This window comes from Alligator mississippiensis, chromosome 12, assembly GCF_030867095.1.
Source record: "Alligator mississippiensis isolate rAllMis1 chromosome 12, rAllMis1, whole genome shotgun sequence".
NCBI lineage: Eukaryota > Metazoa > Chordata > Crocodylia > Alligatoridae > Alligator > Alligator mississippiensis.
In genome coordinates, this window is record NC_081835.1 from 62,238,736 (window position 1) to 62,260,699 (window position 21,964).

At 45.8% G+C, this 21,964-nt stretch overlaps 1 protein-coding gene across 2 annotated transcripts in view; it reads left to right on the forward strand.

The window, feature by feature from the left end:
- Nucleotides 1–21,964, forward strand: part of COL5A1 (collagen type V alpha 1 chain) — a 230,191-nt gene that overhangs the window by 58,318 nt on the left and 149,909 nt on the right. For both annotated transcript variants that reach the window (XM_014603741.3, XM_014603740.3), the window contains exons 3-4: nucleotides 3,017–3,230; nucleotides 3,883–4,045. In XM_014603741.3, the coding sequence (XP_014459227.1) occupies nucleotides 3,017–3,230; nucleotides 3,883–4,045 (377 nt within the window). The remainder of the gene's footprint in view (nucleotides 1–3,016; nucleotides 3,231–3,882; nucleotides 4,046–21,964) is intronic.

Genomic DNA, 21,964 nt, shown 5'->3' on the forward strand with positions numbered 1-21,964 from the left:
CCACACCTCATTCAGTAGTCTGGGGCATTTCTAATCAAGACAGAAAAAGCATTGTTATTTTGCCAGGGTAACAGCAATAGCAGAGTGCTGTAGGCCATAATTCATCCCTGATGGCTGTTTGGGTTGAGAGCACCACATTGCCATGGAGATATTTTAATAAAACAATGCCCTCCCCCACCAAAAACAAAACCAAAACCAAAAAAAAGAAAAGAAAAATAAGTTTGTAAAGAACTAGCAGCACGTCTAGGTTGAAAAGTCCCATATGATGGATTCGTAATGAAATTCTCCATTTTATGGAGAGTTTTGGACACGAGCTATTTTACATAAAAAGGTCCTAAATTGAACTTTGTGATTGGACTCAGGGAAGTGTATGGTTTTGATTCAGAGTTGCAAAGGAAGTGGCGTGCAGCAGGGAGGACAGCCGTGGGCCCTGTTCAGCCCATGGCAGGCACAATTGCCACATCTCTTAATACGTCAAGGAGCAGGGATAGTTGTCGGCTAGATAAGTTCAGTTAGTGGCACAAGGTTTGGGGGCTGGTTCTCCACTCCTTACTAGAGGTTTTCTCCTGCCGTCTTATTGCGGAGGTCAGTTGTGCTGGGTGGGAATGAACTTCCATCCCCTTGTTAGATGCTTTTAGCTGCAAGGTCTTCCTGGTCCATGTTTTCAGCTTGAGCAAATTGCCTGCAGCATCCTTGATTTCGGTGGTGCTGTGGTCAGCTGATGATCTTGCCTGAGCACATTTTATAGTATTACCTTTAAAAATCATGAATCATGGAAGCTGCCTGCAGATAGTTGTTCAAAATGATTGATGTTCATAGATGTGAGGGGCTGGAAGGGACCTTGCAGATCATCAGGTCCAGCCCTGCTGCACTTGGGCAGGAAAGGGCAAGATGCCACAACTGCTGTAACCTGGCCTAGGTCCTCAGAAGTCATCAGCTGGGGATTCAGTGACGTTTGCCCCCGTGCAGAATAATACCTCGGATGAGCCACACAGGCCTTGTAGCAGACAGATACAATTGATTGAATGAATTTCTTCCCATGTCAGTCGGTATTATTTTTGTTGCTGCAAGTTGCCTTGCATACATTGGATGGATTTCTACTTTCTGTTGCAGATTTTAATGATCGCTAAGCACCAGGTAGAGTTCATTTGCTAAAATAATTTTAAAATACAGGCAGTGGTGAACTTCAGGTAAAGGAGCTCGCAGCAAAGGAACTGGTGGAGATGCATAAAACCAAGCAGCAGAGAAAATAACCTGACATTCGTCTTCCTGACTTACTTGCCTGGCTGTCATCTGAAGAAATCCCTGTAGCTTAGGCTGAGGTCCGTTGTACCCATAAGAGGTCAAAAAATCCCTTGTGCAGCCTCATGATTTAAGAAAAGCCTACAGAGGGGAGGGCAAACTTGGTGAATCTGTTGGACGCTCGGGCTGACATTTTTGTGGTAGATACGGTTATGAATTTGCAATTTAAAAAATTAGCCTTGGGGCTACAACTTCCCTCGCACCACACACGTAGATGTTGACGCCACACACTGCTCTTCAGAAACGCCCGCTCTCCTTTGGCACTCCTGGGCTAAAGATTTCCTAGCTGCTTATGCCCAAGAGCACAATTGCTTCCTTCTCTGACCGTCTTAAGCCAAGGGAAAGACACCCTGTAAACTTACAGTGCTTAAATAGGGCACGTTAACAGGTTTGGCAGTGACCGGGATCTGTTTTTCTTAGGAGCCCAGAGCTATTTAACCATCTGAGCAAGCCAGCTCAGTGAGCAACACCCCATATTTGGGGGAAAAGTTCAGTTGGGATGTGGGTTTTGTAATTTGGGTCCATCTCCCCATCGCCAATGCTGGAGTAGACGACAGAAAAAGGCCCCTGTGTCTATGCTGCTTTGGAAGCTGGAAAACTCATGACTTTCAGCCTGGAGTTAAGTCCATCTGGGGTTGCAAAGGATGATCCCTACTGCTGTGCAGACGGTGCCTCAATGCCTGTATCTACCACTTAAGTCCACCAGCAGGGCATGAGACAGCGGCCTTGCAAGATTACAGTCGGGACCTTCCTGTATAATTAAAATGACTTTTCTGACTGTAATTGCACTTAAATTCTGGTGTGAAGGAGGACAGGGTCCAGGGTACCATTTTGGATGTCTGGCAGGGAAGGCAAGCTTTGCCACTATAGTTTTTTGTGTTGTTTTTTTTTTCCCCCCCAATGCTTGGACAAACTGAAGTCTCCATTTACACTTGGATTGACTTTTGCTTTTAAATTGTTGTTGTCCCTGCCAGTGCCGAGGGCCAAAGCCACAGACTGCTCCATTACTTTCTAAAATAAACTTAGCTTAAACAAAAACAGACTCTCCTCCCCTCTCAGCCCCCCGTCAAAAAAAACCCAACAACCCCCTAGTCCATTGTATGCATCTAATTAACCAGGGGCACCTATAAATTTGGGCTGAGTTTTTGCCATCCCACAACAGTCTGGGGATCTTGTGGCACGCAGGAATATGGAGCATCTGTGACTTCTCTCCTAAGAGGATCGCAAACGTCTCCATGAAAGAAGTACAAGTGCAGCACTACCGATTTACACCCACCATTTGCAATCAAGAACAATAAGGGCCCTATTCTGTTTTAGCAGGGGAGTCCCAATGTGGCATAGCTGTAGTTTCAGTACTACAAGCCACTGTAAAGGCTGAGATTGATTTATCAGATGATCCCAAAGAAGTTTCGTTGCTGGGTTGGGTGACTGAATGAACCATCAGAAGGAGCCGCTGTGCTTTTTTACCTGGGAGTCATCACCAGAAGAGCCCCTCATCTCAGTGGGCTTTGTCTTAAATGGGGAAGTTGGTGCCAAGGAAATGCCTCGTTGCATCCTGTTCTTGCCTTGAGCAGCACTCTGGAGCTTGTTCATGCCACCACATTTTGGAAGAGTGAGCAAATGGTAGTATTTCCCCCGCTGTTCATCAGGTGCAAGGAAGCAGGGATTGTGCCTACCCAAAAGAAAGACTAAACTCTTTGCCTTTCCACTTCAGCTTCTCCATTTCCTGAAGACTTCTCCATCCTAACCACTGTAAAAGCAAAGAAAGGAGGTCAGTCCTTCTTGGTCTCCATTTACAATGAACAAGGGATCCAGCAGATCGGCATGGAGATGGGTAGATCTCCTGTATTCCTGTACGAAGACCATACAGGAAAGCCAGGCCCTGAGGACTACCCTCTCTTTAGAGGCATTAACCTATCAGATGGCAAGTAAGTACAATGTTTTGCACTGCTTTTCTTGTGCGTCAAGATGAGCTCAATAGAAAGTCTGTAGGTCTACCCCTTGTCTGCACTAGATGCTTTCTTTTCCCGAGTGTTTTGTGCTCCGTAACTGAGCCCTTATATTCTGCCCCATAAATGAGGGCAACAAAGTGGTTGCCTTTTATATTAGTGGACTATTTGGCAAACTGGGCACCGGGATATTAGGGAGATAGGGATTAAATCCACTCCCATGCAAAGGATCTGCACCAAACTATGCCATTTAAAGTCCATGTAAACCATCCTTTGTAACACTTTGGAAGGGGGAAAAGTTGGCACACAGCAAGGGCTTCTGCCTCCTTGTGTCCCTGTGAGCCCAGATCTGTGTAGACTTCCCTGCCTTTCCAGTGCTAAGTGATCTAAGATATCCCCCAACCATATAAAAACCAACAGGTTGAGGGCTTGGGTGGGAGCAATTTTTTGCCCAAGAGCACTTTTCACCCTCCACCCTCATTGAGGGAATGGGACAGTGTTTGGGTTTTCTTTTTTTCCTTTCCTTTTAATCAAGCACTTTTCACACTTAAGTAGCTATTAAAATTGGTTGGGTTATGACAGAAAGCACAAGGCTCTGTTTAATGCGGTGTCACGCTGTGTTGTATCCTAGGTGGCATAGAATAGCCATCAGCGTGCAGAAGAAAAATGTCACCTTGGTTTTGGACTGTAAAAAGAAGGTCACCAAGTTCCTCGACCGAAGCAGCCATCCTATCATTGATGTCAACGGCATCATTGTATTTGGAACCAGGATACTGGATGAGGAAGTCTTTGAGGTAAGGTGCAGGCGTGAGCTGTCGGGGAGGCTTTGCAAAGCCTACGAGCTGCTGCTCTGGGTGATGAGTGTTGCATACAGCTCATCGGTGGGGCTCGTTCTGCTATTGTGTGAAGCTGGGACCCGTCCAAGTTTCTCTGCTGAAGAATGTCATATGCTTGATTTACCAGATAATACATTTCTGTTGTAGTAGTCATCAGAACCGGGGGTCAAGTTCTCACCTGGTTCCACTTGACATTCATCCATTGCTTCCAACACGGCTCCATAGACTTGCGTCAGCTGATACATCGGGCCAATCGATTTTATTGCAGTATTTCTAATTTAAGATGCATCTGTGTCTGATTTTCATGCAATGCAAGACAGAAGAGGAGCTCTGGATTCGTTTAGCTCTGGAGAGTATTTCTGGAGCATGAGTGCCTGTAGATTCAGGGGTTGGCTTGAATGCAATGAAGTGGAGTTTAGCAGTGTGAAGCCTGTAAAGGAGATATGTGGCTGTTTGGGCCGGTTGAGCTACTGGTTTCTCTTAAAACCAGCTACTGAGCGACTCCGTATCTTATCAAAATCCCATTTGATGTGGATACTCGTAACCTTCTTGACTCATCACTGCCAGTTTGATCTGGTAATTCTGGTTTGGATTCCGGTCCAGAGAAGCTATTTTTCTGTAATACTCAGGGAAGTCACTTGCCTAACATATATGGAGGATTAGTACAGAATTGCCCTTTATCATAAACGGGCTTTGTGTCCCCATCTTTTTCTGCGGCTAGGAAGTAGAGGCTAAGGAAAGCAACTCCTTCATTCTCAGGGATAGAAGACAGCCCTAGGGAGAGCTGCTGCCCCTGCCACGGGCTCAACGACGAATCCCAAACTCTTGCCCTGTGATGCAGTAGCCCTCTTCACTCGCTCGTCTCATCGCTCTTCTAGCTGGTTGCTCCCAACCCTTCCCCACACAATCATTTTTATTTAAAAAAAAAAAGCCTTGGACTGTGTACTGTTCCTGTGCAGATCTGCTTAATCAGTGTTAAAACAGAGAGCGCCAGATCCAGGACTATAGATAATTCCTCCAATATCTTGCATTTCAGACGCTTTCTGCCATTCGGCACCTAGCTTGACTGACAAACTTCACCCTAAGTCTCATTTAAGCTGCAGTTTCTGGGATCCTGTTGACTTTTTTGCCTCTTGTATGTCCAAGAACATTGGCCTTGACTCTGCCCTTGTGTATGTTGGTGAAAATCTGTAGGAGCCCCGCTGAAAGCCGTGAACCAAAGCCAGAGTAGATGGATTCATAATTAGGTCCGTTGCATTGCATGTCTTACTGATTGCATTTATCATGTTGTGGCTCCTTAGAACTAGTTGAATAAGACAGGAGAGGAACAGGGAACATCTCCAAACCAGGGTGACCGGTGAAGTTAGCCCACATCTGCACTGTCCTGTCCATGACTCAGAAGGAAAGTTCCAGGCTGCTTAATATTACCAACATCTGGGAGCTGTTCTGCTGTAAACAGAGCAAAAAACTCAAGTGACTGAACATCTCTGCCAAATCCCAGCTAGAAGGATTCTGGCTGAGTGTCTAACTGCATTAAATACATGTTCCCGGGGAAATTTAGCAATTAAGGAGGAAGGTAAAAGTTGGGTTCAATGTGCATCGGAGTGTCTTTTACCAGGGTTGGACTTGCTGCCAGAAAAAGAAAATCAGTCCTCTGATCGAAAGCTGTGTTGAAGCAGAGCTATTATGTAAAGCAATGAAGCTTGTTGGAGTATTTGGCCCTTATGAATCTAGTAGATTCTCTCGAAGAAATCAATGTATGACATCCAGACTAGAGGACAGCCAAGATGGCATTTGTGAAAGAGCTCCTTGGGCCATTTGAAGTGGCTTATTCCATACTAATACTGAGTTGCCGAGTGAAAGAGCTCCTAAGAGGAACTGCATATTTGCTATTCCTCATAATGGGATCCTCTGCAGTAGCCTATTTATGGGACGTCTGGAATTTGTGCAAGCCAGAAGGTGCTCTCACAAATGACAAGGACTTAAAGCCATGAGGTTTTCATAGCTGTCCTGAAAGCTTGCTGTACCCCTGTAATGGGCTGGCTTTTCACGGTCATCTGGAAATAAGACTTCTAGCCACTCGACGAAACAACGGCATGGGGGTGTTTGTGCAGATGCCAATGCTGTGTTGATTCGGGCATGAGCATCATCGGGGAAAATAAACTAGCCCTGATGAAAGCAGCATCCGTCTTAGCGGGAGGAAAAAAAGAGACCCATTGCATCTTCTCGCCATCAGAGAGAGTCTGTTTCCATGGTGTCAGCACTGATTGCAACACACATCAGCTAGATGATTGCAGGCACTTAGAGAAAAGCCCAGAAAAATGATTTTACCAGGAGTGGGCAATTTGTCAGAACAACCGAGCTCCCTGCAATACTTGCTTCAGATTCCTGCCTGTTTCCCTCCCTGCCTCCTCCGCTCTGCGAGGAAGGAGATTTTATTTGTTAACATGTACACACACACACACACACACACACACACACACACACAAATCAGGATGCCGATAGCTGTCAATTGGATATACAATTAAATGCAAATAAAAGAGTTTCATGAAATCAGCAGACCGTAACCTGATTTTCCTTCCTTTCTCAGTAACCTAATTTCCTTTGGGTTTTTAACCCTTGCAGTCTGAAGTCCGGAAGCGTGGAGAAAATCTTGGTCAGAACGATGGAAAAGGATGCACCTTGCTAACGAGCTACCTGCTCCTAGAAAGCTGTTTATTAATATCCAGACTCCGAACCTGTTCCGCTGACATCGAAGCTATCACACCGCCTGTTAGGGCACGCTTTTTGTGTAAGCCTCGAACAGCTAATCATGCATTTCGAGGTGTTTTCTATAGCTGTCGAGTTGGCAGACTGCTAGGAGTCTGTAGGTTTTCCTGGGAGCTTGGAATAGGTTGGAATGACAGATACAGAAATATCTGGAGGCTCGGATCGTGTTCATCTCAATACATACCAGCAAGTGCACAAAGTTGGGGGAGGTCGTATGCTTGCCCGAGCTCCGCCGGGAATGAAATCAAGTAGAACTTGAATGGATCATTTATTTTTTTTGAAAGTTTGAATGGTTTTATTCACGTTTTTAACAGGGGGAGGGGGTTACAAACCAAACAGAGCTCCACTACAGCCGTTAGTTCATAATAGAGATTATGGCTTCTTTGCTAGTATGCTGTGTCACAGTTATAGTCCGACAGGCAAGGTCAGAGGAGTTGCTAAATATTTCTGCAGCACAACATGCATCCAGTGGAAAAATGACTTCCTCTCATTAAAATTCAATTAGTTCTGAGGCTGTGTGGATCTCTCTGTGAAGCTCTGGGAAGGCCGGGTATGTTTGAAAACGGGCCAAGCCTGAAGCCAGGTTACACAAGTTAATTTTTCTGCCGAGATCTTGTTCAAAATAGAAATTTAGAAAAGCTAAGAAATGTCAGGACAGGGATTGGCAAGTGGCAGCTGGCCTTTATGCTGGGAATGAGAGGACAACATTGTGAAATAGCAAAGAACCGTTCAGCAAAGAGAGGGAAAGAAAAGAAGCAGCCAACGGAGCAAGATTAAATGACTTTTTCTCCTCCTGGAGTGTAGTAAGCAATGCTCTTGTGGTTTCAGTGACCTGCGAACTTGGACTTCCCATTGCATATACCTTCCCAGAGAGAGGTGGCACGTGTTTTGTTTTTTGTCCTTTTCTTTTAAATACTGTATCGTAAAAGCTAATGCCCCCATTTTTTTAATTGGATGCCAACTAGAAGGAGAGCGGCTGGTTCAGAAAAGCCTATACTTGGTATTGGATACCCAATTTCTATACATCTCACAGTCCAAGAGTAGGGGTCACTGGCACATCTTGACTCGTGAATGAAAAACTGGTTGACAAACACAAAAACTGTTAACCAAAACTGAACATTTTGGTTCACGAGTGACATTCTGGTGACCACGTGTGTGTTATGAGTCCAGTGCTTCAGGCGCTATGCCTGTGCTTCCTGGCTTGACCAAATCTTTCAAGATATCCTGTGGTCTTCCTCCTTAGAAAGCCACTGTGAGGCATTATGGGAGTCCCATGGATGTGTTGATTGATGTCAGCTCTAATCTTTACATTTTGCATTGAAAGACCGCAAGGGAAATGAGAAATGTTGGCCCTGGCTGCACCACCTAGGTGCTATGCTATGCCAGCCCCTCACTCCCATTCCACGTGCCCCGCGTCTTGAATGCGAGGCAACACGATCCTGGTGGGACGGCCTTGAGCATGTCCCGTTGAACTCCTCTGATACAGAGATCAGAAGAGCAGTGCCAGGGTGATCGCATTGCTTCATCTCTGGGAGACGGCTTGTGTGGAGCATGTGCGTGGGGTGTACTTCCCAGTCAAGGTAGACGTGAACTTAGAGGTTGACCTTTGAGGACACCAGGGCAGTCACATACATGTATAGACTTTAGGGCCAAGTTTTTAACTTTTGATGCTTCTGCCAGTTTCTCTAAGCCTACATCTATGTACATGCTATGGCAATAATGTGAGCTTAGCTCAGAGATCTGGATTATACCCCTCAGATGGCAATCATCCCTGCCATCACTGAAAGGCAACATCCTTTCCGGTGCTGTTCCTTCTCCATCAAGCTAAAGGCATTTGGTTGGAACATTGTAGCGCCTGACCAGGCAAAGTTTGGCAAGATTTTGCCATAGCATGCCCGGTGATATCATCCAATTGACCAATGCCCTATACGTTCTAGGATCGCTCTCATGGCCTTTTTCCAAAGGTTGCTTTGTTATATTCTTGCCTGTTTTCGTGGGGTGTGGAGTAGTCTATTAGAGAACCAGTACCGGCAGCTCCTTATTGAATAGGTCCTTGCAGATTTGCAGAGCAAGACATGGTGAGGGATGAAACCAAGTTTAAAACCCTCAGTATTCAGTTAGGCTACTGGCAGTGGCTTTTCATTCTAGAGATGGATGTGTGACAGGAGCGGACAACGTGTGGCCTGACTGTTCGGGATCTTTGGGAATAAAAGTGCTGCAGGATACCACTGGAGCACAAATCCTATAGCTATACTGGCAAAGGCTTTAAGCAGGGGGTTGGATTAGATGGCCTCCTGAGGTCCCTTCCAACCCTAATTTTCTGTGATTCTATACGCATGGCCAGTCCATTTTGGAAAAATCCTTGGAAATTTCCAGGATGATCACTTTTGTGTAGGTGCTTATGAACACTTGCATACAACTCAGTGGAAAATGGCAGCTGTTCAATACTATTCTACAGAGGAGAGTTCCAAGAAAGCCACATTGGGAAGTACATAACTTGCTGTTCAATTCTTTGGGTGAGATTTGGCACTCGTTCAGTAGCTACAAGGATTGATGTGACTGCTTGAGGAGGGTAGTGCTATGTATTGTGAAAAACGATGGCGAATTTCATTAGAGTCCTATTAAATTATATTTTATTATCAAATGCTTGGTTAGGTTGGGTCAAATGCTTTTGGTCTCTTCCATGCTCTATGTTCATTGTCCTGCTAAAGTAGAGCAGGGGTGGTCAACCTGCTGCACACATGCACCAAGTGGCAGGGTAGCCCCTGTGCATGGCATGTAGCAAATTGGGGAGGGCCAGGAAGCACAGCGGCAGATAGGGCAGGGAGCTGAACTCGGAGCAACAGATCAGACAGGGAGCACAGTGGTAGATAGGGCAGGGAGCTGAACGCAGAACAACAGATCAGATGGGGAGCACAGGGCAGGAGATGGGCCAGGAGAAGGGGTTTGGAGTGGCATTTCGGAAGGGTGTGGGACTAATGTGTGGTGCCCCTGCCAAAAAGGTTAGCCCTTATCGGGGTAGAGCCTGACACATCATTAACATGGAACCAAAGTTAGTGGGTGCCATTAGTACATGGTCAAGCTCTGCACTTTTTCTATGTTGTTAAACATATTTTTTTTTTTAAGATTGGCTTCTCCAGAAACAGAATGAGCAGATTTTGAGCCATATGAATAACTTAACTGCATCTCATTGTCCAAGTTGACTTGAAAATACCAGATGTTCCCTTCTCCTTCTGCCAAGCAAGGTGCAAAATGACTTGCAGGCTCTAGCATGTCTGTACTCTCCATCCTGCCAAGAGAGCGACATTGTGAATGGCCGACAGAAGTGCCTGTTATTAGCCTAATGCCAGGTCTTTGTCCTGGGGTGAGAGGAGTTGTAGTTCTATGTCTTGCATTTTTGTATGACGTGCAAAGGATAGTGCTTTTTATTCTTTTTCCTGCTTAGCTTTTTCTAAGAGTACTAGCAAAATCAAGACATCAGAAATAAAGGGAACGCCTTATTTTTTATATTGGGTTAACCCAGAAAGTGTGGGCGAGGTGCCAGAGGTGCTTTTAAGCTGTTGAACGTTTCGAGGAGCAACAAGACAAAACAAAGTAGAAACGGCAGCGTTCAGAGCTGAAACCTCGGTGCCTGTCAGGGGCTGTGCCGCTGTCGGATGGAAATGCTGATTTGCCTTTAATCCTGCGCTCTGCTTGCATTTATAGAGCAATAATCGCTGATGCGGACAAGCCCAGATTTAATTTCATTGTATTCACAAGTTCTTTCTCATTGCCTTCACAGGTGTTGGGTTTGAATATTTTAAACGTGAGGGATTTCTTTAATATTTTTACCTGGATTAATTTGCCTTGCAAATGTGCCAGGCTGTTGGCTGGCAATTGAACTATTGTGATGCTTTTGCTTTGTTTTTCTCCTTAGTCCAAGGAGTTAACACTCTGGCTGGTGTGCAAGCCGAGTAAGGCAATCCCGTTTGTGAAAGCAAACCAGGACGTTGGACTACTTGGTAGGAGACCAAGTCTAGTGGCTCAAAGATTCGACGAGACCCCGGGTTTCTACTCCCTGCTCTGCTAATGCTCCTTTAAATATGTCATTATGCTGCTGTCTCCCCAAATGGAAGGGAGTAATTACCAGTCTAACCAGGCCACCTAGAAGGTTATTTAATTAACATTTTCAACATATGCAGAGATCCTCCGGTTGTGAAGACAAAGCATGATCTGTTAATGGAGCCCCAGCTGCTTGTATCCGGTTCAGATCTGGATCCAAGCTTCCCCGAAATCCTTGTGTTTTCACGGTGCCAGTGTGCAACGCTACAAATAGAAATGGTTGGCCTGGATGGAGCACACTAGCAAAAGTATTTATTTGTTTAAACTCAGGAACAATCCTCCAATCTGGTAAAGCTTCATGCATCTAAGTGGCCCAGCTGACTTCAAAAGGACTTCTCACGTATATAACTTTACACACGTGTATGCGGTTTTGCTGGACCTGAGCCTAATTCGGAAGGATAAAAATAACTTGCTTGAACTCAGGTTTACTCACATTTTTTTTTTTTTTGTCTGTCTCCAAAAAGATTTTTTTAATAAAACTGCTACCGACCTGACTTTCTCTGTTGAGATGAGTCGCAGACGCATACTCCAGTGTGTTTTTTCACTCCCCCGGCCGACTGCTCAGAGAAGCTAATTTATAGCTCTGGCTGCTTGCTTTACTGGCCGTGCCAACTCTGATATCACCTCTTTTGCTGCAAAGCCTGTACAGAAGTGCAAGGGGGGAGTTGGCACGTTAAGCCACAGTCATATAACATGGCATGGATTGATGGAAAATAAAGCATTCCAAGCCAGCCTCTTTTTAGCGTTCTTTATTAAAGATGTCTAGAGCTCTCTCCTCTCCACTTCCTAGTATTTCATAGATTTAATAGGTAGGTTTCTCTTCGCTTGACCTGCTGTCATTTATTTTTTTCCAAGGCCGCCTTTTTGTTGAAATAGCACATTAGTAGCATACGGATTAAATCGCTCAGCTATCACTCTTTCCAAGTCATAGTGCTGTCTAGAAAATGTCTACAGCCATCTAAAATTTTCCCTCTGAAAAAGCTTGTGATTAATGGCGAGGCTGGGTGACACAGTCCAAGCCGTGCTGTCAGCCCAGTCAGAAATGAAGCATGCAATATTTGGCTGTGGTTGGTGAGGCTTTATATACAGCATCATCTTGCAGTGGTACTACCTAGGGATAATGTCTTGGGTTTGTCAGTGTGCATGTGTAATATGTGTATGTGCAATATGTGTGGATGTGCTCAGAGAGGTCTGGATGCAATGCAGACAAAGGATTTTTTGCGGGGGGTTTTTTGCAAACTGTTTTGTGACTCTACACCAGATTAATGACATTTAAATTGTACAGTGATACCGTTTCATAATAACTGAAGGAACCTGCAGAGGTCACGCATGAGTGGCAGAGGGTCTACACACTTGGGAGGAAACATAAAATTAATGATCTGCTTACAGATTATGTATCTGATGACTATATGCAAATGCTTGATTTCCATTGGGATTTACTGGGGGACTCCTGGTTTAGCACTTGGTTCAGGTGTTGCAATGTGAACGGCTCAGACTGGCTGTGCTGACATAGCCCTTCAAAGGTGGTTTCAAAATGCAAACGTTATTTTATCCTTCCCGACTTTGTTGTGAATTCTCTTTTACAACCTGTATAAAGAACTATCTGCTCTGCACGCATGAAGCATTTGGTACTGAATGCCCCTTGGCTCTTAGCTGCATACAATGCAAGCTGAGATGTGTTTTCTTGTTCAAATAGTCATAAAAATACATTTTATTGAGGTTTAACAATGATGTAGCAGATAGTTTACTTTTTTTATGTGGCCAACTTGTGCATCTAGCCTCAGAAAGTCTGTGTTCATACTACTATTTACTACCTGTGCAAATTGTATAATGTCTTAAATTGAGCCCCAGGCCTGCAGTGAAATCAGCCTGGATGCAGAGGTTTGCTGGCGTAGATCTTGCAGAATATGTGCCTAGGGTTGTGAACTTTTGCAGGTTGGCTGATACTGGAGCTGGCTGAAAAAGGAATGGCAAGCATTCTTGTAAAAAAGATTGGAAGCTATTTGACTTGCGTCAAGTCAAAGGGTGACATTTCAATGAAAGTTGGTGTCAACGGGCATGCATGGAAAGGTCAAAACCCTCCCGTGGGGGACACCAGGTATCTGGTGGCACCAACACCTGGAACCATTTGCTTCTGGATGTGCTGGCACATCCCCGTTCCTGGAGGTGTGGAGAAAAAAAACAGGCACTGTCTTGTGTATGCAGCATAGGGCAAGATGCATAAGCTACAGCCATTTATGCTGGTGGCTCTACAATGATCACTACATTGGCAAAGCCTGATGCCTATGGACAACAACGAGCAAGACAGCACTGAGTAGGCAGCATTGTGAAAGTCAGGCAGCAGCATTATTGAATGTGTTGGGCAGTTGGTTGGTATTTTCTTGCTTTGGAGGCAGTGCTGCCTTTGGCAGTTATCTACTGAACTCAAAAATAAACCAGTAAGAACAAACTTGATAGACTAAGAAGGTTGAGACTTAATTTGGCTTCACTACCAACCCCTGTTGGCCAGTTATCAATGCTGATGACTTCTGTCCAGTTTGGGAAGCAAACCATTTGGGTACTTCGGTGAGGAGAAGGAATGATATTGGGAAAAGAGCGCAAGAAGCTCGCAGTCTCTCCATTTCTGACACCCTGGATAGCAGGTCTCAGTTTAGGTTGATTCTCCTTTGGAAGGGCTACCATCCAAAGGTTTTTTTTGAGCTACTAGTGTCTCTGCTGAGCCTAGCTCGGAGAATAACTTACCCTTTCTCGTTTCCTAATAAGGCAAATGTAATGGTCTCGTGAAGCTACATTTCATCCTTCAAACTTTTTTCTTTTCTGATCACCGAAGGGATTATAAGACTTGAGCAGTGAAATCCTATATGTTTGTTCCTGACATTTACCTGGCAATGTGTTGTATTTAAATGCCAGCTGCTAGCAGAAGGGAACATATACAGGCTCATTATATTTGATGGATACCATTAGGTGTACTGTCGTTACTCTTTCAGTTTATGGTTTCATTTGTAATTCACTTTCTCCTGTTGAATAATGAAAGAGAGAGAGAAGGATGGTTTAGTTTGTTCCATGGAAATTCTGAGCCACATGATTCTGATTTTCAACCCAGACAGGGTGATGTAATGTTGGAAACCTGTCCTTGTTTAATGACATCATGCCAAGATTTACAGTGGAGTTTCTGATCTACATGTCCTCAGGGAGGGGTAGGCGAAGGGCCTCCAGGTATTGAAGAAGTACGGCAAAGTGACCTGATGTGCTTAGCATAACCTTGGAGAAGAGGGCACGCCTGGGTTTGTCTGGGAGTTTGGAGAGAGCACTTTTTCTCAGTTTAAACAAGAAGGAAAGAGCCAAGCTCTCTTGGAAAGAGGTTCCAGCTGAACCGTACTGGCAGCAGTGCCGTGCAATATGTAAAAGCAATTACGGAGAGCAATAACAGGAATAAAATTGCTTTAGATTTCGAGTCAGTGTACGTTTCCCCTTTCTTGCGAATTCGGACATCTTAATCTCTGTGGGAGGTCCTGCATAAATTACTTTGATTTGCATTAACTACAATTTCTGGAGCACAGGCACGTTCCCTGAAAAAGTGCCCCCTTTTCCTGAGGTTTGCAAACTGCTGACGGATCCCTCTTGTGCGTTAGCGCTGTTGCAACGGATGTTTATAGCGGGGGCAGACTTCCGTGAGCTAATTAATAGGGGTTTGTGGTTTTCTTGCTTCACTGGGTCAAGCGTGGGGGAAAAACAAGATGAAACTGGTGACAAACTTATTAAGAAGGAAAATCAACCCAATCTCCTAATTTCAGCTCACGCCAGCTGTTCAGCCATGTTCGGACTACTGTTTTTGGGGCTCCTACTGTTTGCAAATTGCTCCAGAGCTTAGGTCCTTGAATGATCAGAACTCATGGAAGAGGTGATACCTGTTTTTAGACCAACTAGATATTTGCCAACAAATTATTTTATTTATTTGCAAGCTTTCGGGCACACGTGCCCTTCATCAGGCAGGGGAGAGAGCAGAGATTGCAAAAGTTCTCCTAGGTAGCAATGAAGATTCACATTTCACAGGAGAGCTGAAGGTGTGGGTAAAATCTCCTTGAATGAGGCATTTAGCACTGGAACTTGCAGATATTGCACTTTCACAACCCTTGGTGACTTGGAGTGAGGCTCCAGGCTCAACTTTGCAGAGGGGTTGGTGACTGCAATGAAGGTCAGGAGGCATCTTGTGGTATGTGTGTGACTTCAAGTTGTCAGCCAACTCCTGATGTGTTCACTCTGGCCTGGGTCATGGTGGGTAGAAAAGAACTTGGAGCCATGCTGTCCCACAAAGGTTCAGTGTTTCCCAATACTTCCTAGCAGGCATGTAGTCTGTCCTGTTGGCCTGTACCCAGTTCACCAGCCCCATACTCCAGACTCCTGCAGAGGGGACATGCCTTTCCTGGTTTGCTGTGGTTGAGAACAAGCTGGGGATGATGGGGACAGCATGACCGGGCCCAGCAGCATGCAGTCATCTGGTGTTGGTGGAAGCCCTTATGCAACCGTGCAAGTGAGGGGAGGGCTGGCTTTTCAGATGGCCTTGGATGCACTGGTGTCCCAATGAATGCTGCCCCAGTGATGGATTGGCCTGTAGAAGGACTTCCCTTAACACCAGTGGACCATCAGGGGCCCAGTTTCTCCTCTGCTATTGTCATTCATCCTGGCATGGAGAGGACAGCAAGATGTTGCTGTTCTAACTGGCTACTCTTTCATGCCTTGCATTGCATGGCTGCAAATGAATTTATAGGGACCACAGCACAGGAAAATCAGCCCCTGGATCAATACCTCAGACACGAGGCCACTATTTTCTGAAACCCAAAGCCTCGGCATTATGCATCTATCCGTTTGTTCCAGGGTGAGGTTTCTCAGAGGTATCAATTATCTTGTAGCAACATTCACCGTGTGTGGTGATGGAGACACCATGCGCCGAGCTAACCAGAAAAGTGTTGTGGGTTTCTGTGCGTCTTAGTGCAGATCCCACATGATTTTAACTGTATATGTAGGGTGAAATCCTGAGGCCTTTTCTCTGCATGCGTAACCTCTTCTTGAAACATCTGTGGTCTTTACTCAGTCCTTCTGACCCAAGATAAATAAGCCTGGCTTTGTAGGCGCCTCTGCTAGTTGACTTTGTGTTCAACCCACTCCCCCTTCATTTGGGTATGAACACATTAAGCACATGTTCATTCCACATGCTGAGGCCGCCTTAATTTTTTTTTGGAGGCAGTCTGGGCTCCTTGCCAGAAGCCCAGAGGAAAATCGTAGACCACTCCAGACATCCCCAGTGAGCAGGTGTACTACTCACCCCTACAGAGTTAGGCAGGATCGAATATATATGTTCACAATAAATACCTCACCCCAGGGACAGGAGCTGGAAGAGGGTATACGTAATGAGTTGTGCAGAATATTGGAAGGAGCTCGTTTGGGGTTTTTGTGCATGTGTTTTTCTATTCCCTCATTCGGCTGCCTCCAAGAACATGGAAAAAATGTCTCTAACCAGACTCATTGTTTTCAACGTGTAGCCACACATACTGGCCATGCTTCAGGAGATCAGTCTTACCAAGCAGCACTGTAGCCGCCGACACGAAATGTGTACAGAGAAGAGAGAACAACGTATGGCAAAAAAATGTATTTGCTGAATCTGGAATTGTCCCCTTCCTACAATGTGTGCAAACCCAACAAGATTTTCCTTATAATTCGTGCCGTGTAAAAGTGCTTCCCCTCGCCCCCCAATCTGAAACTTGTATTACTCTTCTTATTGTGCCAAACAGCCTACTGAAATATGAGCTGTGGTGTTTGGCTCCGATGTGGATGCACAAGTCACTTGACAGTATTTCTGTTTCTTAGCTGGAGGTTGCTTGTATAACCAAATTTCTGCTGCTAACTTTAAAGTAGGTTTCCTGGGGTTTTCAAGACCTTCAAACTGAAATGGCTCTCTTAAGGTGTAATTCGGCTTGCGCGAAAAAGTGTATTCAATGCTGAAACCCTCCCTCCAGTTTCATCTTGAAATCTAGATGGGGTTTTATGTTTAATCGTCTGTGTTGATTGCCAAATAGAAGTGGGACATGAGGGACGCATAGGTCTTGGATGGAGCTACCTCTTTGCAGGGGGATGAATTTGTCCTTGAGTAAATGTTAATGCTACTGGGATCTCTTTATTTTCTGCCGAAGGGGACTCTTACAGTTCAGGCTGATTTCCCCTCAGCCTGAAGAAGGGCACGTGTGCCTGAAAGCTTGCAAAGAGAGAATTTTTTTTTGCTATTTTTAGTGAGTCTAATAAAAGATATCACCTCCAAACCAAGTGTTTTAGAGTTTAGCATTTCTATTTGTTAATACTACTGAAACTTGATCACGTAAATATTTGTGGCGAGTGGACCCAGGAGGAGTGTGAACCGGGCTAAAGAGCAGGCATTTATGACATTTCAGATGACTATTCTTGGAGCTCTTTGTGTGGGATTAGCTCAAATGTACATGCACGGCTACAGCTTTGTCTGCTGGAAAGTGCTGGCCAAAATGGCCCAAAGGATGGGGAACTGCAGCTCGCGTCTCTACAACAGCATGTCTTCTATGGTGGTCCAAACGCCGCAGAAATGCAGCTCTCCATTGTTAGGTGATAAACCCCTACATTCCTGGCCAGTGCGCTCTAGAGGAAAATTTCTTCCTGACCTGAAATTTGGCGGTAAGTTGAGTTGTGAGCGTGTTGGCAGCCATCCCCTAGGCTAAGTATCTAATCCCATTTATATCCTGAGATAACTTTGGGAGGCAAGGGGGTGGCTTTGTTTGGTTTAGTTTTGTTCCCCATCCCTTTCATCCTCCAAATCTGGATCCTGTCTCGAACCTCCTGGGGGAGAAAGCTCAGTCCTGATTAAAAGCCTCTGTATCTACAAAGAGCTGTGTAAATCCACGTATGGGCTATTGCTTGTCAGCATCCAGATGACTGAATTGCAGGATTTGGGGATGAGATGGGAGTGTGTGGTTGAGCACCCCCTGGATGTGAAGGGGACCTCTTGCAAGTGCACATCTCCTCACCCAAGCCCATTTCTGCCCCTCTTATCACCTGGTGTTCACATGTGCAAGGGATGGGTTGAAAACTTGCCACAGAAGATGAGAAAGAACACTGCTTAGCACAAAACCGTATTCAAGCATCATTGCTGCTTGCTGTTGCATGGTGTGCAATAAGGCGAACAAGGTTTTTGCAAAGAATGGACGGGCTTTGAGTTAGGCCTATCTTTTCTTCTCTGTTTCTAAAACGCCTAATAGGGCTGTGCAAAGCTTTGGGTGATGATTCGATTCGGAGGAGATTCGGCCCAATTTGGTGTCTGAATCTCCGAATCCAAATCGAATCCGGGGACCAATTTAAAGGTCTGAATCGATTCAAAGCTCTCCAAATCTTCAGAAAAGATTTGATTCGGGCAGTCCCCGGTGGCTGCAGTAGGGAGCTGCAGCCACTCCGAACTGGTAAGCACTAGGGGCAGGGAGGGGGGCCTGGGGAATGGGGGATGGGACCATGGGGGGACCCCTGTCAGCCTGCCCGACCCCTGCCTGCTCCCCCAGCCCCCACCATGGCTGCCCTGCCTGTCCCAGCTCCTGGTACTTTAAATAAAAAGCCCTGGTGCTCACCGGGTGCTGCCAGGCGGGAGGGTAATCCCTGCTGCCCTCACTGCCCCATGCTGCATGGGGGGTCTGCCAAGAGTCCCCTGACCCCCCCCCCCCCCCACTGCCCTGGCCCCAACCACGGCCCTTTAATTAAAAAAAAACCCAAGGAAAGCCCTGGGACTCACCACTCCTGCAGTGACCTCAGGGTTTCGGGCGCTCATGCAGATCCACGCACATGGCACGGGCAGTGGGGATTGCCCCCTGCCTGCAGGAGTGGTGAGTCTCTGGGTTTTTTCGTTTTGGGGGGTTTTTTTCTTAAAGGGTGGGAGCTGGCCTGGGCGGGGCACCCATGGGCAGGCTGGGGGAGCGAGGGGGAGGTCAGGGGGCTTGTGCAGAGCCCCCCATGCAGCACGGCACAGTGGGGGGCAACATGGGTTGCACCCTGCCCAGCAGCACTCGCTGAGTCGGGGCTTTTTTTTGTTGTTCAAAGAGCCGGGAGCTGGGGTGGACAGGGCAGCCATTGCCGGGTGGGGGGGTGAGGATGAGCCTGGCTGATTCGGCCGAATCAAGTTGGGGCAGTGATTCAAATTACTGAATCAAATCACTGTCCTCCGAATTGGCCAAATCCGAATCCAAAGTGAATACTAGCCGCTTCGCAGAAGCCTAATGCCTAACTCATTGGGGTCCTGGTTGGAGGCTCTACAATACACTAATAATAATGATCATTATAATTAGCACTTGACTCCTACATAGCCTTTGCTCGTGTTTGCATTGCAGTATAGCACCCTGGTGCTTCCAGTCGTGCTCTGCACAAATACTTGCCGCACTAAAGCCTTAATGAAAAAAATGAAAAGGTAACAAGTGGGCGTTTGGAGGAAAAACGAGGGAGGGAGGGGGACCTAGCATGCATCTGGCTTTATAGATCCACCCTTTGCAGAGAGAATGGGGAGCTGAGAGGGTTGAGGCTTTCCAAAAGCAGCCACTGGCTTCAGACCTGTCTCAGGACTCGCCTGGGGTTTTAATATCACTGTCTGGGAAGTTTTAGAGTCTCTGTGGGGGAAGAAAAGGAAAACCACATAACAACATTCCTCAGCCTCTAGCCAGCCTCCCCTTGCACATAACAGGGACCGAAGTGGCAGCACGTTCTCTGTCACCCCAAAGCCCACTTTGAGCACGGAGGAAGAGTAGCAGGATGTTTTGGGGCAGCCTCCAGTGGGCTTTGCCCCTGCTACCTGCTCTGGCCTGATTCATGATAAAAAAATGTCCAAATATGTGCAGGGATTTTAATGTGATTTGTTTTGGCTGAGGCAGACATAGGAAACTGGGAATGGAGCGCTGTGTAGCAGCCGCCTCTGTCCTGGAACGCGAGGCTGCAATGAGCTGCTGTGCTAGTGGGGAAAAAATAATCTGTGTAGCTGTTTGATCCAAGAAGGACAAGTGATATGAGGACCTGCCTACACCTATGCTCATCAGTAGGAGGATTAAACCCAAGTTGAACCTGGTTAGGTATCCAAGTTGTAGTCATATTGGTCTAGGGGCAACCGGAATCAGGACTCATGGTAGAGGTGATATCTTTTATTAGAGCAGCTAGATGTTTGCAAAAAAAAAAAAAAACTTTAATTGCAAGCTTTCAGGCACAAGCACCCTTCTTCAGGCATAGGAGAAAAGATTGTCAAAGCTCTCCTAGGTTGAAATGAAAATTCATATTTCATAGGAGAGTTGAAGGTGTGGTAAGGTCTCCTGTTTCGAACAGTTCATTTCAAGCAGATTAGGCTCCGAGGAAAGTTGGAATAATCTGTTTACCTCAAAGGTGTTTGGTTTTTTACAATCTTTTCCCCTGTGCCTGAAGAAGGGTGCTTGTACCCGAAAGCTTGCAAATAAAGACATTTGTTTTGCAAAAATCTAGTTGGTTTAATAAAAGATACCACCTCTACCACGAGTTCTGCTTCCACTAGCCTGGTTAGGTATTTGAAAGCACTTTGCAGCAAAACCTTGCATGGGTCACTCCCAGAAGCATCCCAGCTCTCCTGTTGCTCACACCCAGGAGGAAGTCTTTAACTCAGGTCCATTTGAATCGTCCATAAAGATGTTCAATTTTTCTTGTCCCCAATACAGGCAGTGTGCAGACTGTGCCTCTTACCTTTGCTGTACCATGCTGTGGCTTGTCTTTGTCCCGTACTTGGAGCTATTGTGTTGGGCACTCGGGGATGGTTCCTGGTGTCCCATGATGCACTTATAGCAGCTGTACTTTCAAGGCACAGTTATGGATTTCTTGGAAGCAACGAGGGAAGTTTTGAGAGTCTGGTGATGTGGTTTGTTTTGCCTTGTTTCTTTTTGTGACATAGTTCCAGCAGACAGTGTCCCTCTGGTGCTTTCATTTCTTGGTATTGATTCACCCAGAAAAGGATAAATTTTCTATTTGAAGAGAAGGAAGGGCAGACAGTGTGTTGTGGGCATAGGAAACGGAGGCCTGATAATAATCTCATGCTGTTTTGATTGCTGCGTGATTCTGCTGGCTTTGGGGGAATTAGTCCTGGTGATGACCTCAGTGTCACACTGTGAAGCTATGGCAGGACCAGGATTGGAACCTGGGGCCTCCTGGCTCCCCAAAGGACATTCCTGCTTCCAGGGCATGCTGCCTTATATTGCTGCAGAGAAATTAAAATTTAATAGCCATTTGTAACTGGAGAGAGGTAGCAGCAAATGACTGAATGCTGTACTGCTGGAGGTAGTAAACTCCTCTCCAGCACCATTTCTTCTCTGTCGTCTTGTTCTTCCTTTGACCCATTGGTGGATGAAGGCGCTGTACCCTTGCAACGAACTATATGATGATGGCACTATAGTTTGTTTAGAAAGACTTCATCCCAACCTTCTTGCTTACCTTTCTTTTACCTTTTGTAGCTCTAACTCCGCCTGCCGTGCCATCTCTTTCACCATGAGATCTTGTCCTGGAAGGACAGATGCCTCATGCAAACGTGCTTCCTAGTAATAGGCTCTGCCCTGATTTCTGTGCTCAATTCTGATGCTGAATCAGCTGGCACAGGCTATGTAATGTGGAAAATGTAACTTCCTCCTTTCTTTGGGTTGGTTGCATGCAGTTCAAATAGCTCATTGTTTTCAGGGCTTCTCTCTCAAGATTGCTTCGCTGGTACCTTAGGCATCCCCATCTTCTTTTATATCCAGGTGGGGTAATGATTCCCCTGCTTCTATAGGTTGGCAAAACTTAGTCCTTTTGCAATGGTATCAATGTCTCCTAATAGGACAGGGTCTTCCAGGTAAACACAGCTAGTCTGCTATGTAGGACTGAGTAACAATCTCTGTATTGTCTCGGTGTAAAGCATCCTTGTAACTTATCCTAACAACCCTTCTAAAACTGCTGTAGGCTGCAGAAAAG